Here is a 19018-nt window from a genome sequence, read left to right as displayed (position 1 = left end):
CTACAAAGGAATTCAGTTAGGGTGTTTCCAAGGTCTGTGCTAAGGCTCTATATAAAGGCAGGTGTTTTCTGTCTTACTAATAGTGTCATAAAATGACAGCTTCACAAGAGGCAGTCAGCGTTTTTTTTTTAAATGAGACTCAAATGCTCACCCTATCACAGAAGATAAGAAAACTGTTTGAAATCAACATCAAGTATTGAAAGAAAACAAACGGCAGTGTAGATGCGGGGGGGTGGGGGGGGGTGAATATGCCCCAAAAACACAATTCTGTGAGTAGAGTGTTAATACAAGATTGCCCTAAAAATACAATGTGCAGCTTTTAGAAAGATGCACATTTGGTTGGGGCCAGGAAAAAAGGGAAAACAAAAGAAAGGGGGCAACAAATGAACCATTGACTAGCATGTAAACATTTTAAATTGTAGCACTCCCCATTGCTGAGCTACTATAACAAGTGACATTAGCATAGTGGGCGATTTCATTTCCTTTTGAAACTCATTCACAATGAACTACATAGAGGTTTATAGGACAATAGGAGCATTCTCCCAGACCCATGGCTTCTACCAGCTAGACGGATAAGAACAGCAATGTTTTGGTAACATCACCTTCCAAGTCACACAACATTGACTCAGACATGAATCACTGCTCCTTCATCTTCACTAGGTCAAAACATTCAATTCCATCACCACAAAGGCTGCAGTGGTTCAAAAAGGCCCATCCCACCTTCCCAGGACCAAGTGTAGGCATTAAAGGGGCCTTCCCTCCCACAAAGATACTATTTGGCTCATTGCTCTGCTAAGAAGTTGACACAGGCAGGATGTTAAACTAAGTCTACTGTCTCACAATTAGTCATATACCTTCCTCTGCTAAGAACATTTATTTACTCGTCAATTAAAAGCTGCAATGGCTTCATCCACAACTATTCTCTGTCGGGTGGGACCACTGTTAGAACCTTGTGGTTCTGCATACAAGGTGACTTTTTTTTCCCTTTCTCATGGCTCTGAACCATTGGAGTCTGGCTTGATTTGCTAGCACTTGCATGCTTCTTCTCCTTCCATCTACCTGACTAGATCTATTCAAGCGGTTAACATACAATTTGTCTCATGTCTTATTTCTCTAATTAAGCTTCCTATAGTTTCACAATATCGTTTCTTTAATTTAAGCATCTCCTGTTCCCCATTTAAACGTGTATGTTAACTCTGCCCTGAGAAGACACAATCTTCATGGCACTGGATTATCCCAAACCTTGAGGGCACAAAGTACAGGGAAGTAACAGACAGTGAATACATTTTTTCTTAAATTAAAGACAACAATCTTTTCCTGTAGCAGATACAGTACCTTAACACAAATTAAAAATCCAGAACATGCTTTAAGGAAACAAGGACTTGCATTTATAAAGCACCTTTCAAGACTCGAGGACCCAAAGCATTTTATAACCAAATGAGCTAATGTTGGAATCATCTTTCTCAAAGCTGAATTTTTCTTTTATAAAATGGAAGGACTCTGCATTATCTGAACAGTTGGATGCTGACCTGGGATTTTTTTTTAAAGAAGGTCATAAGTTCATTCGGAACTGTCAACAAGCAGGCTTCTTCCAAGAAATCACCTGACCTTTATGGTAGGTGAGGAAGATTTCGTTGCTTGTTTTGAGCTGCAATCACTTCAATTGATGAGGAAAGGCTAGTAACTTGCTGGAAATCACATGACGGGGGGTGGGGGAGAACCTAAGTTTTGATCTTACTGGTTTTGAAGACAGTCTTGTTGGGGAAGAAGCTGAGGAAGGAAGGCTCCCTAACTGGTTGGCTACCTCTCTCTCTACCTTGATAAAAACAAAAAAACTGCGGATGCTGGAAATCCAAAACAAAAACAGAATTACCTGGAAAAACTCAGCAGGTCTGGCAGCATCGGCGGAGAAGAAAAGAGTTGACGTTTCGAGTCCTCATGACCCTTCTACAGAACTTGCATTCGAGTCCAAGAAAGAGTTGAAATATAAGCTGGTTTAAACCAGCTTATATTTCAACTCTTTCTTGGACTCGAATGCAAGTTCTGTAGAAGGGTCATGAGGACTCGAAACGTCAACTCTTTTCTTCTCCGCCGATGCTGCCAGACCTGCTGAGTTTTTCCAGGTAATTCTGTTTTTGTTTCTCTCTCTACCTTGCCTGAAAGTGCATGTGGCTATCAACCTGTAACCAGAGAACCCTCATGTGAACGTAACTGATCTGCATTTGAACCTGCAAAGCTGAGACCAGTTTGAGAGAACTTCCAGATGTCCACCAGGGTCACAAAGGAACTTCAGGTCAAGAGCGTCAAGACCCTGAAAATTTTATTCTTCATTTTATAACGGCCAGCCTCCAAAGCTCATCTCTGCAGAGGCTGTTTGTCTGTGGGAATTCTTGAGGAAGAAATAGATAGTTATACTTCCCAATTACAATTGTGTGTTAACCAGTACTTGCAACTTGCTCAAAATAAGTTTTGTTTTAGAATAAACAATCATTCTGAGTTTATTAAAAGATGACTGGTTGAAGACTTTTATTTTGGGCACCAGTAGGGGAAATAAACGATTGGTTATTTTGGTGAGAAAATTAACCTTTTAATTAACCGGTCGGCCTGCGGAGTAGTGGGGCTAGATCATATGCACATTCTTCCCATGCAGGTCATAACAGTACCTTTTGAAATTTGGGAATCATGGTAGTGAATTTACACATAACAAGGTCCCACATAAAGTAATGCCATTAATGACCAGGAAAGCTGTTTCATCAATAACCAACCTTCCATCATGAGGTCAGAGGTGGGGATGTTCGCACAACGTTTAGCACCACTCAACTCCTCAGATATTGAAGCAGTCCATGTCCAAATGCAGCAAGACCTGGACAATGTCCAGGCTTGGGCTGACAAGTGGCAAGTAACATTCATGCCACATAAGTGCCAGGCAAGACCATCTCCAACAAGAAATAATCTAACCATCGCCCCTTGACATTCAATGGCATTACCATCACTGAATGCCCCACTATCAACATCATGGAAGTTACCATTGACCAGAAACAGAACTGGGCTAGCCATATAAATACTTTGGCTACATGCGGTTAGATGCTGGGAATCCTGTAGTGAGTAGCTCACCTCCTGATGACTACTACTACTACTACTACTACCCCCCCCCCCACCCCCCCACCCCCCCACCACCACCACAAAGTCTGTCAACCATCTACAAGGCAAGTCAAGAGTGCAATGGAATACTCCCCACTTGCCTGGATGAGTGCAGCTCCAACACTTAGGAGGCTTGACACCATCCAGGACAAAGCAGCCTGCTTGATTGGCACCTTTCAAAAAACATTCACTCCCTCCATCACCGACGAACAATAGCAGAAGTGTGTACCACATACAAGATACACCGCAGGAACTCACCCGGGCTCCTTAGGCAGCACCTTCCAAACTCACAACCACTACCATCTAGAAGGTCAAGGGCAGCAGATGCATGGGAATGGGAGCACCAAGCCACTGACCATCCTGACTTGGAAATATATTGCCATTCCTACACTGTTGCTGAGTTAAAATTCTGGACTCCCTAACAGCACTGTGGATGTACCTACACCACATGGACTGCCACGGTTCAAGAAGGCAGTTCACCACCACCTTCTTGAGGGCAATTAGCATTGGGTAATAAATGCCAGCCTAACCAGCAATGCCTATATTCCACAATAATCAAATTCCTTAATGTAGGTTTAGCTGTGAAAAATGTGACCTTTGAAATCGCTTACAGTGTGGACATAAACAATAAGGAATCTACCACTATTACTATTCAGTTCTGGGATCTGCACCTCAGCAAGCATATATTAACATAAAGGGAGTGCAGTACAGATGATTCGCTAGAACAGTACTGGGCTGAAAGGGTTAAATTGAGGAAGGCTATATAGACCAGGCTTGTATTCCCTCGAATACAGAAGATTAATAAACGTGTTTAAGATGATTAAAAGGACAGGATTTGATGTGGTGGAATGAAATACTCTGGGAAAGCCAAGTACAAGGAGCATAACCTTTAATTTAGAGCTAGGCTGTCTAGGGGTGATGTTAGCCTTTCACATAGAATAGTGGAAATCTGTAACTCTTTCCCCACCAAAAAGCTCAAGGCTACTCAATTTGAAAATTTCAGAACAGATTGATTTTTGTTAGGCAAGAACGTTCAGCATAATAGAACCAATGTAGGTAAACGGAGTTAAGATACAGAACGTCCATGAGCAATTGAATGGTCTACTGCTGTTTCAATGATCCTATTTTTTGAAGAGGAAAAGGAGAGTTTTCCCCAGTTTTTTGGTGGGGTAAGAATTATAGATTTCCACTATTCTATGTGAAAGGCTACCATCACCTCCCAAAGCAGCCTAGCTCTAAACAAAGGTTATGACCCCCTGTTCGCAGCTCTCCCATCAGAGTATTTCATTCAACCCCATCAAATCCTTTCCTTTAATTATCTTAAACACTTTTGTATTCCCTTGCTCCTTAAGGATTCCTTCATCTTTAAGATAGATCTTAACATTTTCTAAGGTCCAAAGTGTATGATCTCCACTTTCCCCACATTGTTTACTGAATGGATAGAAGGAATTCAATGTTACTTTGCAAGTTTCTATTCCCATTTGTTCTGTCAATTGTGCCAACTACCTTAACTATGAATCTCCATAACAACATTCCACATAGACTGTTAAAGTTCTGAGGCAACCAACTGACTTGGTTATGGATAGAGATAGGGATCGGGATCATGGATACGCACTCAAATTGGCAGGCTGTGCTTGCTGGCATCCCCAACTGACTTGGATAAAGATAGAGACAGCAAACTGTATTTAATTTTGTTGGAAAGTCACCAGGACCTGGTGGATGTATCTGAGAATGCTGAAGGTTCTCAAAAGAGAAACCTGCTCCACCCCCCCCATAGTGCTGCAAGCTTATTTCCCTCAAGCACCTATCCAATTTCCTTTCAAAATCATTCATCTCTGATTCCACCACTCTCAAAGGCAGCAAGTTCCATTACCACTCACTGTGTAAAAAAAATTCTTGTCACATTCCCTCTGCCCAAAATCTTAATTCTATCTCCCTAGTTTTTGCACCATAGGAATTTTTCTACCTTTTCCACACCTGTCATAATCTTATACATCTCTATTAAATCTCCCCTCAATCTCATTTGCTCCAAGGAGAAGAGTGCCAGCTTCTCCAACCTAACCTTCTAGTTAAGGTCCTCATTCCTGGAACCCTTTTGGCAAATCTCACCTAGAACTCTCACATCCTTCCGACAGTGTAGTGACCAGGACTGAATACAATACTCTAGCACAACCAAAGCTTTATGAAGATTCAGCATAACTTCCCTGTTTTTGTACTCAATGTTTCTATTATGAAGTCCAAGGTCCCATTTGCTATGCTAACTGCTCTCTCAATATGCCCTACCATCTTCAAAAGATCCATCTATACACACTGTTCCTGCACATTCTTTACAACTGTGCCATGTAGTCTTCTTATCTTTTCTGCCAAAAAGCATCACCTCACATTTGCCTGTATTGAATTCCACCTGGCACTTGTTTGCCTATTTTGCTAGCCTATGCCCTGTTGCAGTCAATTGGCATTATCTTCACTGTCTGCCACACTTCCAAGTTCAATATCAGTAAATTTTGGAATTTCACTTGGTGTCTAATATTCAAGTCATTTATCTTTCACTAATTCCTGCTATTACTGGAAATGTGGCAAGGATAGTTGCATATGCGCACTCAACCCACATTGCGACCATCAGCGCATGTGCATCTACTGTTGACACCTTTCTAGTTGGCAGCAGGAGTTTGGATCTTGTTTAAAATATTCAGAGTAATGCCACAACAGACAGACAATCTACACATCTACTTTGTGCATCACTAATTTTAAAACCTTACTGTGGGTCTTTAAAACCTTACTGATTGACCTAGATAGATATCAAAATGGAGGTTAAAGCCCTCCATAGGCTAAATCCAATGTATTATACCTTTGTGCCTGGAGCTTCTACGCAGCCCAGGTAGCTCAATTGATAAATAATGGGACACTTAATCCAAGGGTCATCATTAAATCCCACAATGGGTAATGAATTTTTAAATTTTATTTATTTTGCCAAAAAGTTGTCCTTAAAACTAAATATTACAATCAATTCTCCACACTGGAAGTGCAGAATCTCACTTTCCAAAATCTCCTGATTATGTATCTTCAATTACTGAACCGTCAGAAGCATGTTTTACTGTTACTAAATGAAAGGCGGATACAAAGCCTTGCAAATGGTTAAGGACTGCTCAGACCTAAAATGGTTAACTTGAACTCTGTTAGTCTGCATCAAGCCAACTTGTTTGCTTTAATGTTGCCGGCCAAATTCTCTAACACTGACACTACAACTGAGCATGTGCTGGAAGTGCATCCCATAGTGTTGCCGCATAAATAAACAACTTTCATCTATAATCAAAAAAGCAGCAATCCTAGCACTGAATACCACTGCCAACATCCTCCAATCTGAAAAGCCACCATTTACCATGGCTCACTATTTTCTGTCTTAAGTTAATTTTTTTCATCCAAGGTTCTCCTTTGGCCGTCCTATTCCACGAGCCTCAATTATGTGAACAGCCATCAGAAGATGATGGCCCTCTGAACGTCGATGATATTTATTTACATGGAACATTCCTCATCTATCATGTTTGTTACCTTCTCAAAAATTGAGTTAAATTCATTAGGGATGACTTAAGTCCATGCTGTTCTTTAAAACAGCTCATATTTGTCCACATGGTCAGTCTTTCTACTATTATGTCTCTCCTAACACACTGAATTGTGGACGTGGAATCCATTAAACTGATCAGAGGGTAGACAAGGCTTCAATTCAATTCAACCGCTCATTTGAAAGAAGGCACCCCCAACAGTGTAGCATTCCCTTGGCAGTGCACTGGAGAGTCAACCTGGATTTTGCACTCAAATCTCTGCAATGGAACTTGAACTAGCAATCTTCTTACTCAAAAGCGGGCATGCCACCCATTATGTCACAGCTGCATTGTAATGCATCCTTCACAAACAATGCACTAAATCAACTTTTTAAAAAAGTGTTCACTAAATTCACCCTAAGTAGGCCAAAGTAATTCATTTACCCTATAATTTTACAACTAGGTAAATTAACACTTAGTTCAGTGCTGGCTAACATGGCCTTCTTCAGTCACCAGTGAAAATATTAGGGAAGCTAATGAAAAGTCTGAAAATTGATTTTAATTATGGAAAATGAATTTTAAATTTTGCAGCGGCTCTGAAACCCACGTTAATGGTAATAACATAAATCAGTGTTCCATGACAGTATCAGTAGGATTGATCACCACACACTGTGGAGACAAAGTCCCGCCTGCACACTGAGGATACCCTCCATCGTGTTGCATGGCACTACCACTGTGCAAAATGGGATAGATTTCAACAGATCTAGTGACTAAAGACTGGGCATCCATGACGCGCTGTGGGCCATCAGCTGCAGCATTGTATTCAACCACAATCTGTAACCTCTTGATCCGGCATATCCCCCACTCTACCATCACCATCAAGCCAGGGGATCAACACTGGTTCAATGAGGAGTGCAGGAGAGCATGCCAGGAGCAGCAACAGGTATATCTAAAAATGAGGTGTCAACCTGGTGAAGCTATAACACAGGACTGCTTGCATGCCAAACAGCATAAGCAGCAAGTAATAAACAAAACTAAGCAATCCCACAAACAATGCATCAGGTCTAAGCTCTGCAGCCCTGCCACATCCGGTTGTGAATGGTAGTGGACAAATTAAACAACTCATTGAAGGAGGCAGCTCCACAAATATCCCCATCCTCAATGATGGAGGAGCACAGCACAGCAGTGCAAAAGATAAGGCTAAAGCATTCGCAATAATCTTCAGCCAGAAGCACTGAGTGGACGATCCATTTTGGCTTCCTCCGGAGGTCCCCAGCATCATAGATGTCAGTCTTCAGCCAATTCGATTCTCTCCACGTGATATCAAGACATGGCTGAAGGCACTGGATGCTGCAAAGGCTATGGGCCCTGACAATATTCCAGCATTAGTACTTAAGACTTGTGCGCCAGAAATTGCAGTACAGCTACACTGGCATCTACATAGCTATGTGGAAAATTGCCCAGGTATGTCCTGTACATAAAAACAGGACAAATCCAACCCAGCCAATTACCGCCCCATCAGATTACTCTCCATCATCAGTAAAGTCATGGAAGGGGTCATCAACATTGCTAGCAAGTGGCACTTGCTTAGCAATAACCTGCTCACCTGATGCCCGGTTTGGGTTCCGCCAGGGCCACTCATCTCCTGACCTCATTATAGTCTTGGTCTAAATACGGACAAAAGAGCTGAGCTCCTGAAGTGAGGCGAGGGTGACAGCCCTTGACATCAAGGCAGCATTTGACAGAGTGTGGCATCAAGGAGCCCTAGCAAAACTGGAGTCAATGGGAGTCAGGGGGGGAAAGTCTCTGCTGGTTGGAGTCATACCTAGCTCAAAGGAAGATGGTTTTGGTTTTTGGAGGTCAGTCATCTCAGCTCTAGGACATCACTGCAGGAGTTCCTCAGGGTAGTATCCTAGGCCCAACCATCTTCAGCTGCTTCATCAATGACCGTCCTTCCATCATAAATTCAAAAGTGGGGATGTTCGCTGATGATTGTACAATGTTCAGCACCATTCATGACTCCTCAGATACTGAAGCAGTCCACGTCCAAATGCAACAAGACCTGGGCAATATCCAGGCTTGAGCTGACAAGTGGCAAGTAACATTCGCGCCACACAAATGTCAGGCAATGACCATCTCCAACAAGAGAGAATCCAACCATCGCCCCATGATATTCAGTGGCATTACCATCACTGAATCCCCCACTATCAAACATCCTGGGGGTTACCATTGACCAGAAACTGAACTGGACTAGCCGTATAAATACTGTGGCTACAAGAGCAGGTCAGAGACTAGGAATCCTGTGACGAGTAACTCACCTCCCGACTCCCCAAAGCCTGTCCACCATCTACAAGGCTCAAGTCAGGAGTGTGATGGAATACTCCCCACTTGCCTGGATGAATGTAGCTCGTACAATACTGAAGCTGGACACTATCCAGGATAAAGAAGTCCACTTGATTTGCACCATATCCACAAACATTCCCTCCCTCCATCACCAATGCACAGTAGCAGCAATGTGTACCATCTACAAGATGCACGCAGGAATTCACCAAGGCTTCTCTTCGGCGACACCTTCCAAATCCACAACCACCTAGAAGGACAACGGCAGCAGATAGATGGGAACACCACCACCTGGAGGTTCCCCTCCAAGTCACTCACCATCCTGACATGGAAATATATCGCCATCCCTTCACTGTCAGAGTCAAAATCTTGGAACTTCCTAACAGCACTGTGGGTGTACCTACACTATATGAACTGCTGTAGCTCAAGAAGGCAGCTCACCACCACCTTCTCAAGGGAAATTAGGGATGGACAATAAATGCTGGTCCAGTCAGTGAAGCCCACATTCCATGAATGAATAATAAAAAAAAATAACGATTGCCGAGGATCAGGTTAAGTCCAGAGAAAAAGCCATCAATAGCTTCATACTGCCTGCCTATGGTAGCACAAAGACACTCAAACTGGAAACATATTTAAATTTCATGAATGTGAGGTTTTGATGAACATGCAATCTTATCCACAGTGACAAACAGTCCTTACCTGTGATGCGAAGAAAGCAAGTTCACAAAGCAGTTGAAAAAAGTCAACCACACTTAAAACTAGGGATGAGCAATAAATGAGAGAGAATTGCTGGCAAGGCTGATAAGGGCAATCTATTTCTTTTAAAAGCTGCTACTGAAGCTACAGTGAACAATCATGTTTTCTGCTCAGATGGATAGTGGAGTTAAAAGAGTGTTTTCATATGGAGAATTAGAGTTCAGCACTGAAGTAACTGAAAAACAAAATAACATTATCCAATAATTTCAGGTAAAGCTTTGTTTGTTTTGCTGTCTTTTCCAGCTCTAATGATGTTGTATTTTTAAGTTCTTATTTAAAATAGGCAATGTTACAACACAAACAGGCCATTTGGTCTAGCCAGTTCATGTCTGCTTTTACCCTCGATGGAGCAGTTGTTCTAATCACATTTATCCACCCTGTTTCCATATTCCAACTCTTTTCTCTTCTGGCTATTCAATCTTATAATGAAGGTTGACAGATTCTGCCTCATGCATTAACTCTGGGGGTGAAATCCACATCCTCACAACTCTGAAGTTTCTCCTATTTCAAATTTCGATTTAACCTGGTCAGCCATAGCTCAGTGGTAATATTCTTGCTTACAAGTCAGAAAGTTGTGGACCGAAGTCCCATCTCAGAGACCGGAGTAGAAAATCTAGGCTGACACTCCACTCTAGTGCACTACGGATGCACTGTTAAACCTAAGTCCTGTCTGCCTAAAAACTTTCTCATGGCACAACTTTGGAGCACAGGAAATTCTTGCCAGTGCCCTGGTCAATATTTCTCAACCAACATATTAAAAACAGACTATCTGATCATTATCATTCCTTGTTTGAGAGAACTTGCTCTGTTCAAACTGACTGCTGTATTTGCTATGGCACAACAGCAACTTCACTACAAAAGGTATTTTATTAGCTGTATAGACTTTGGGACTTCCTGCATTCATGAAAAGGTACTATATAAATGCAAGTTACTTTTCTTTTTGATCTATAGTCCCCCATTCTTGTCCTCCCGAACTACTGAAAGCAGCCTGTGCCTTGTACCATCTTTTTATAATCAATGTATAATCCCATAAGCAGTATTGCTCTAACAAAAAAAATTCATATTTATATATCCTCATACCAAGCCGTAGCGTAGTTAACTACAACTTTCCTTTTATTCATTATAGTACTGCGCATGCGGCGCTTAGCCACTTAATGATTCATATCTGCTGATAAATTGCTTTACTAAAGAGAAGACTGTTACAATGTTTCTTTAAGTTGACATCTTATGAACTTAGTTTCAAATTCTACTGTTGTGCAATTTGTATGACACTTATGCTGGTTCTAGTCAAGCAGGAAATCCAATTCTCACGTCCAAAGTGCTCTGGAAAATGTAGGCACCAATCTAAATATGCAAAATCCAGGGTAGCTAAAGAGATTCAGGAAATCCTATGGATCTATTGAACACTTTTTAAAATCTTGTTCGATGTAGCTACATTTGATGCTGGATTACATCCTCCAGCATACTTCCAAACTTGGGCCATTTCTGGCTACCAGGTTTGTACTGCAAATTGACCAGTGTGAAGTGAAATCTACTCTGCAGTGACTAAAGGTTTTAATGTAAACACACTTTACATTTTTTCAACATGCACTAAATAGGGAACGTTGGAGGATCTGGTTTAGTGTTGCAAACATTCCACTCGTTTAGTGGAATAAACAACTGCTTCCCCTCTTCCCCACCCCAATTCTCAACTTTTGAGACATGTTATGACCATCAATCAACATTCTAAATTCATCATTAAAGCCATTTACTTACAAACTTACTTTACTTGACTTGTAAATTGCTGAACTACTTATTTTGTGCTGCAATGGTCCAATTTGGGACAATTGCAAGATTACTAACAATGATAAATTAATATTGGCTTCAGAAAGATGTACTCAGAAATAGCTATTTTTTCTCTTAATTATCCCTATGACAGGCTCTTGCAACTCATTCTGCATCGTAACACTACTTTGTCTTGTTTCCAAATATTTAGCTCACTTTGAGGACAAAGGTCATAAATAGCCCAGATAGAAAATATTACAGTACAAACATATGATTACTATGCATTGAGCAATGCTTTAATAAAACTGGCATCTTAAATAAGTCAAGAATCTGTTAGTATTGGTAAATCAACAACTGAGGTTTCAATATGGGCACAATCATGTACTTGCAGCAGCAAGGTTTCTGTATGTACAGCAGCACATACAAGGTGTAACCAGTACGCACTAATTTATTATTTGCAAACTAGCATGTAGTTCCTGCAGACAGCATCACAACCCACCTCATCATTTAGGTCAATAGAATATGCAATCCCTTGGTAGACTAAATAAAAATCTATTGGGTTGGGTTATAAAGTGAAGTTTAAATTTCTAACATACAGCAATAACTAGATTTTTTTAAATCAAGAAGCTGATCACTGCCATATTTGGATGTTTAGGGAATACTGACGGACAAAAAAAAAACAGCTTACTAAGTGGGGATGTTCGCTGATGATTGTACAATGTTCAGCACCATTCATGACGACTCAGATACTGAAGGAGCCCAGGTCCAAATGCAACAAAACCTGGACAATATCCAGGCTTGGGCTGACAACTGGCAAGTAACAAGTGTCAGGCAATGACCATCTCCAAGAGAGAATCCAACCATCATCGCTTGATGCTCAATGGCATTACCATCACCAAATCCTCCACTATCAACATCCTGGGGGTTACCATTGACCAGAAACTGAACTGGACTAGCCACATAAATACTGTGGCTACAAAAGCTAGGAATCCTGCAACGAGTAACTTACCTTCTGACTCCCCAAAGCCTGTCCACCATCTACAGGGCACAAGTCAGGAGTGTGATGGAATATTCCCCACTTGCCTGGATGAGTGCAGCTCCCACAACACTCAAGAAGCTTGACACCATGCAGGACAAAGCAGTCCACTTGATTTGCACCACATCCACAAACATTCACTCCCTCCACCACCGACACACTGTAGCAGCAATGTGTACCATCTACAAGGTGCACTGCAGGAATTCACCAAAGCTCCTTAGACAGCACCTTCCAAACCTATGACCAATACCACCTAGAAGGACAAAGGCAGCAGATACAGATGGGAACACCACCACCTGGAAGTTCCCCTCCAAGTCACTCACCATCCTGACTTGGATCCATATCGCCATTCCTTCAGTGTCGCTGAACCAAAATCCTGGAACCCCCTAACAGCACTATGGGTGTACCTACACCACATGGTCTGCAGCGTTTCAAGAAGGCAGCTCACCATCACCTTCTGACGGGCAACTAGGGATGAGCAATAAATGCTGGCACAGCCAGCGAAGCCCACATTCCGTGGTTGAATGGAAAAAAACTTTTGAATGACTTGGGCTGTGATTCCAAGTTAGTTCCTGTTCAAAATTTCCTGCTGATCTAGCTGAGGTTCACAATTGCAGATTTGAAACGCATTTGCATTGAAGAGATGAGATTGCTGATATTCCAGATGGCAGCATCCAAGAGGCAATTGTTGCCACCCAACCTGACTTCCGGGGCTCGGACTCCATATTTTGGCTGCTCTTTCACACGAAATCTGAAGGACAGTGGGAAATGAACAACTGTAGGAAACTAGCGCCCAATGCAATCATTGGGTGTCACCAGCCTGTCACAAATCCAAGAAATCATGGAACTGAACTACAAAAGAGGATGCTATTGACAATTTAAGAGAAACACCCTGGGGGTGGGGGGGCCTCTGCAGCCAACAAAATGATGGAAAGGAACCCAACTCAAAAAAATGAACTATCATTTTCACAAACAAACACAGCACGCCACTCTGGTCAGAGTTCATAGACTTGAAAAAGATCAGACAGGTTGCTGGAAAGCCCATGTTGCAGGTTGGCACATGACTACCAAGCCAGAAGGAGATTGTTCCATGAAGAAGTGTAAATGAAGTTCCAGCTCCATTACTGAATGAACAGGAGAGGGCCAAGACCTTGAAAAGAGATCATGCATCTTTCTTAGGGCAGAGCCATCTTCAGAGGGTTGAATCACCATGCATGTTAGCAAAAAAAAAAGCTAAGAGCTGTCAGACACCTGAAAAGAGTCCTTATATTTCACTTTAAGGAGTCGATCCATTTCTGTGAGGTGGATCTTATTTGTTTTAAATTCAAAGTAGCAGTGCAGCGCAATGGAGAGTGCACAGGACACCCAAGCAAGATCATTTATAGCAGCTATCTGAATCTACAGCTAAAAGACAAACTGAACGGCCAACCTGCGAACTCATCATGTCTATGTAAAAGACAATCACTGCAAATAAAAAAAACTGGGGAAAATGACTACCACCTTATATTAATTAATACATTAATATAACCGAAAACAGTTCCATCTATTCAACGAAAGGCTATTTACAGAAGTTATGAAAATCACCAAGACTGCAGATGATTCAAATAAATGGATTCGTGGACTTGAATGGGCAGTTTAAAGAGGCTGAGAAGGTTATTTTAAGATGTTATTGCATCTGAATCAATTGATAGATGTGATTAAGGAGAGTTGCAGTCAATGCAATTGCTATCAGGATGAACAAAACACAGTTTAACAGTTCAAAGTAAAAAGACTTTCAAAAACATGTATACATGCTGCTAAGGATGTCCGCAAACGTATAGACTTCACAAATGGTTACTTCTTTAGGACGAAAGGATGAATCAATTTAAAATACCAGATCAGCGAATAAATTACAGCAACAATTGAAAATGTCATTTGGGATGTCCACCGGAAATGCAAATATTCTTCACTGCTTAAAAGTGGAAAAACTGAATAGCCTGCCCAGCAACTGTGGCCCAGCTTCTGCTGGTATCGACCCCCTCCCCTCTGGGTGAGGCGGGAAGAGAAGGGTAAAAAGTGCCATAACTTTGTAAGTAGGTTTTGTCCGCACTTCCCATGTTACACGTTTGCTTAAAGAAACATCCTGGTCAGCACCGCCGTTGTTTCAATAACTGACTCTGCTGTCTGCAAGGGAACAAACGCTGGACCCATGCAGATGACTTCTGCCAGACATGTGGACTTTTGCAGTCTCAGGCTCCTACAGAGTGCTATTGTTCCCGGTGTAATCGGACACTCTGAAATAGATATGGCTCGCTGACTGGCCACGGGGGGGGGGGGGGGGGGGGGGGGGGCGGGGGGGAGAGAGAGAGAAAGAGAGAAAACTTTCTGTAGATCTCAGGTTCGCATCAAACTGAAACCATTTATGAAACTGCGTAAGACAGAGGGGGCTCTAACTATCGAAATTCAGATTGCCCTGCCTTTATTAAATACACTAGCTCAAAAACCATAACGGCACAAGTCGTATGGAAAGAACAGTATCTAGGTGAAAAAAGATGAGCCTCCTTCGGCTACTTCTAAAATGCTCATTTGAAAACATTTACAGGATTTGTTGGACTAAAGTCTGGGGATGAGCTAGTGAGATACAAATTCAAGAGATCAAAATACGGAAAGTTTGTAGCTGTTTTGTCTGCGGTCAGTTGGCGAAAGGAGTTTCTCCAAATAAAAATTGATAGTTATTGATGTATCGAACAACCTGGATATGCAATCTCTACAATTTTCTGGAACGGGAGAACACCAAATATTTAGATCAAACACCTCAACAGCCAAATGGACTGACAGCTCGAGTGTGAATTTGTCTAATTAAATTAATATCCTGAAGGCTAATGTCCAGTGTTTGAGCTATTTTGAGATCGCTTCCGTTGTTTTAAGGACTGCCCACGTTTGCAATGAAATACAAAGCTGCAGAACGCCTGCGTGAACTTTGCAAACTCTGCAAAAGTTTCCTGGAGTTTCTCACGTCCACCTTTAAATTTTCAACCGATGTCGCTTGTTTTCACCCTGAAAAGAGGATTCTTAAAACCCAAGTACAACAGAACTAGCACATTCTTTACATTCGGATTCGAGGGTCAGTGATGCTTCAGTTTAAAAGAGGTTGTTACAAAGATCTCAGGCTCACGTCAGATTCACGAGCTCCGATTTAAATCAAATCCAATCAGTACTACACATCACCCCCTTTAGCAGTCGTCATATAGATTTTCTCTTTATATGAAGGGCGGTGAGTTTACATAAAATATTTACATACACTCACCCATATAAATTGTTCGGGGCTGAATTCAAGGGAAATGCCGCAGAAATGCTACACAGAACTTTAACGAGTTTATTAAAAACTAGGAGTCTTGTAACTCGACCTAGTGCAGCGTTCGTAAAATTAAATTGCAAGGAAAAAAGGCTTCTAACGATATCCCTGTGATGAGTTCACGCTGGTTTCCAAATTAGGGGAACATAAGGAGCTAAAAACCACACAATCACCGTCTAAACTCTCCTCTAAAATCACTTACTTTAAGTAGTATCTCTGGCCCGATGGGGTTTTGGCCATTTCCCAGCCGGGTGGTAAAGGTACGTCGTCAGGAAACTCGTATGAGGACTGCCGAAGGTGAGGAGAGGAGCCGGGACCGGGGGCTGCGCCCAGACCCGTGCCGCTTCCCTGAGTAACCCCGGCTCCGGCCGAGCCTGTCGAGGGGGCGGACGAGGAAGAAGCGGCCGCGGCGGCGGCGGCAGCGGCGGCGCTGAGCAGGGAGGCCGGCGAAGAGTGAGCCCGCACATGCTGAGCTTGCAGCGGCGGAGACGGCTGTGCATTCCCCCCGTCCGTGCTGGCCTGGCGGGAGTGGCTCTTGGGCTCAGGCTGCTTGAAGAACGAGTCGGGCAGTTTGCGGAGCCGCATGGGGACAGACTGCGGCACGTTCGAGTTCTTGGGGTTCATGACGGCATTGAAGAGAGCCTCCAGGTCGGTCTCCGAGTCCCCCCGAACATGCACGATCTGGTGACCAGCCCGAGGCAGCGCTGACTGAGGCTGAGCTGGTGGCTGCTGATTCGAATCCATCTGCAAACTTCTCCAATTCCCCCTCACACACAAAAACTAATAAAAATACTTGTTTGGAAAAAAGTCTCCGCTAAATCAAGCGATTGGCAACAAGTTTTCAACTCGACATGGGTCCCGCCGCCAAACTCCAACTGCAATAATTTTATAGCGAGGAAAAAATCTCTTACTTTAAAAAAAATCACAACACAACCAAAAGTTTGCAGCCAGTTCACAACTTAGTGCTCGAGCTCAAACTTTGCTTGCTCACGTGACCACTGACGTCCCCTGGGTGGAGCCCATTCACATTTTGGGAGGGGGGGGGGGGGGGTGGGAGAGAGAGAGGGGGTTGGTTTTTAAACTTTTATTTGCTTCCTCCCCCCTTCTCGACCTCGAAACGCCCCCGGCGCCGTTAATATTGTTCATTCTGGATCGGCTTCAGTCGCTGTTCTCTCCCCCTCCCCCATCCAGCCGCCTCTGCTGTCATTTGTGATCGGAATCGCTTCCATCCCGCTGTGGCCGTCCTGAAAGTTTGTCCTGGGTGGGGGGAGAGAGTTTGCTGCACTGGGAGGTTCTGCTATTTATTCTGGCGGTATTCCGCACCACAGTGAGCGGCTGTGAATTTAAAACGGGTCACACAAGGTATGGCGAATGTTAAACTGCACATTGTTAAACATTACAAAGCAGCAAAGTCCGGACCCCACCACCCATGATAGGAAAAGAACATCGAAGCAATGAATCAGCCGCACAACACGCAAAGGTAAATTATAGCATTTCAACACGCTCCACGCAAAGGATGCCAAACGAAAATGAAAAAGGATGCGCTAGATTTTCTCCCTTAAATCCTGCCCCCTTCAAGTGTTGAAAAAAAAAGATAAGGTATTTAAAAATTAATTTTCCCATTTTTGAGGAATAATTTGAAACTATAGATAACTATAGAAACTATAGGAATAAGCGAAAATGAAAAGTAGAAATGTGTTATTTTCACAACATAGTGAAACGACTTAAAAGTATTTGTCCTGATGGAAGGTCATCGACCTGAAATGTTAACTCTTTCTCTCCACCGATGCTGCCGGACTTGTTGAGTATTTCCAGCACTTTCTGTCTTTATTTCAGATTTCCAGCATCCACAGTATTTTGCTCTTGGAAATTATATGTGGTTGGTTGTCCGGTAGAAGGTCGATGACATCTTGATCAGGTCACGGCTTTATCTGTCTCCCTTTTCCTAACCCCTTATTTGGCTCACCGGCTCGGCACAAGAGATCACTGAACAGTTAAAACGTGGTTGCAGAAATAAATATATAGTTTATACTATTTTATGTAAACTTATAATAAAAATGTGTTAAAGACATTTTAGAAACAAATAATCTTAATACACGTTAACTCATAAAAGTACAGAGTTTCTGAAAGTTTTAAAAAGATGTAAACATAAACAAAGTATTTTTTTCCCTCTGCCCCACAGCATTTAATTGTATTTGAGGTTGGGGAAGGGAATTTTTCATGACATTGTTTAATGGCTGAAATTATCCATCTTTTCTCCGAATTGTAATGCAAATATTTGCATCTCAATTAATTGAGCACAATCATTTTGTCAAGCAACAAAATCAACAGTGCTTACGAACTGTGTTTCCGAGATTTCCCAAACATCAAGGGACTGAGCTATTTCGAATCTAAATTAATCCTTAATCCGTGACTGCAAAACTTGAAAACCAAGAATGATTAAGATTCACTTTGTGCTGGCAGTTAAACAGTTAACTAGCGTTGGTATTCCTATGAAACGTTCATTGATATCCAAACGCTAGTAGTTAAACCCTGTAGCGAATAACTATTCGTGAAGCTAAATATGATAGTGACTATTTGCTGGATCTATATAATGTGTTACGAAGTTACTCCGCAGATATTTTTAACCGGTCTGACCCCCCCCCCCCCTCGCCCCCCGGACCACACACATGCATATGCACTCACTTGCCTTTCTCTGAAGGTTCTATTCGTTCTTGCTGATGAATACAATGACTCGCGAAAAAAGAAATCGCCATGAAGAATGTTCCAAACTAGTATCTTTACATTCCAGATTTTCTGTGCTTCAAATATGGCAAACTACTTAAAAAGCGGCTTTAATTTATTTTGGGTGCGAGACGATGTCCATTAGTACATTTTAGTTTTCGTTAAACAGTGCCAGCTTATATCGGTAATAGCGAGGTCGTGTTATTTCATCTGCGCTTCTTGCCCAGGGTGAAGAGAAGTGTCTTTTTCACTCTCGAGGCTCCAGAGAGCGATAGATGTGCAGCGTACGCAGTTACTAAATAGACTTGTTTAATATATAACAAAATCTGTGGCAATATTACAACCATATTGCTTATCCTGGAAAAGGCCAAATTAAATGCGACA

The 19018-nt window shown here is 42.3% G+C and overlaps 1 protein-coding gene across 4 annotated transcripts in view; it reads right to left on the bottom strand.

The window, feature by feature from the left end:
* Nucleotides 1-18796, bottom strand: part of yap1 (Yes1 associated transcriptional regulator) — a 168318-nt gene extending 149522 nt beyond the window's left edge. Inside the window, exon 1 of one of the 4 annotated variants that reach the window (XM_041199405.1) lies at nt 18596-18796. In XM_041199405.1, coding sequence (XP_041055339.1) covers nt 18596-18666 — 71 coding nt within the window. In that variant the 5' untranslated portion in view covers nt 18667-18796. Of the gene's footprint in view, nt 1-14449; nt 14538-16112; nt 16901-18595 lie in introns of those variants that run through there. The other 3 variants (XM_041199404.1, XM_041199403.1, XM_041199406.1) reach the window with 3 other exon arrangements.
* Nucleotides 18797-19018: the final 222 nt, after the last annotated feature.

Source organism: Carcharodon carcharias, chromosome 11 (assembly GCF_017639515.1).
Source record: "Carcharodon carcharias isolate sCarCar2 chromosome 11, sCarCar2.pri, whole genome shotgun sequence".
NCBI classification, from domain to species: Eukaryota; Metazoa; Chordata; class Chondrichthyes; order Lamniformes; family Lamnidae; genus Carcharodon; species Carcharodon carcharias.
Note: the sequence above shows the minus strand (reverse complement) of the source record. Positions and strands in the feature narration are given on the sequence as shown.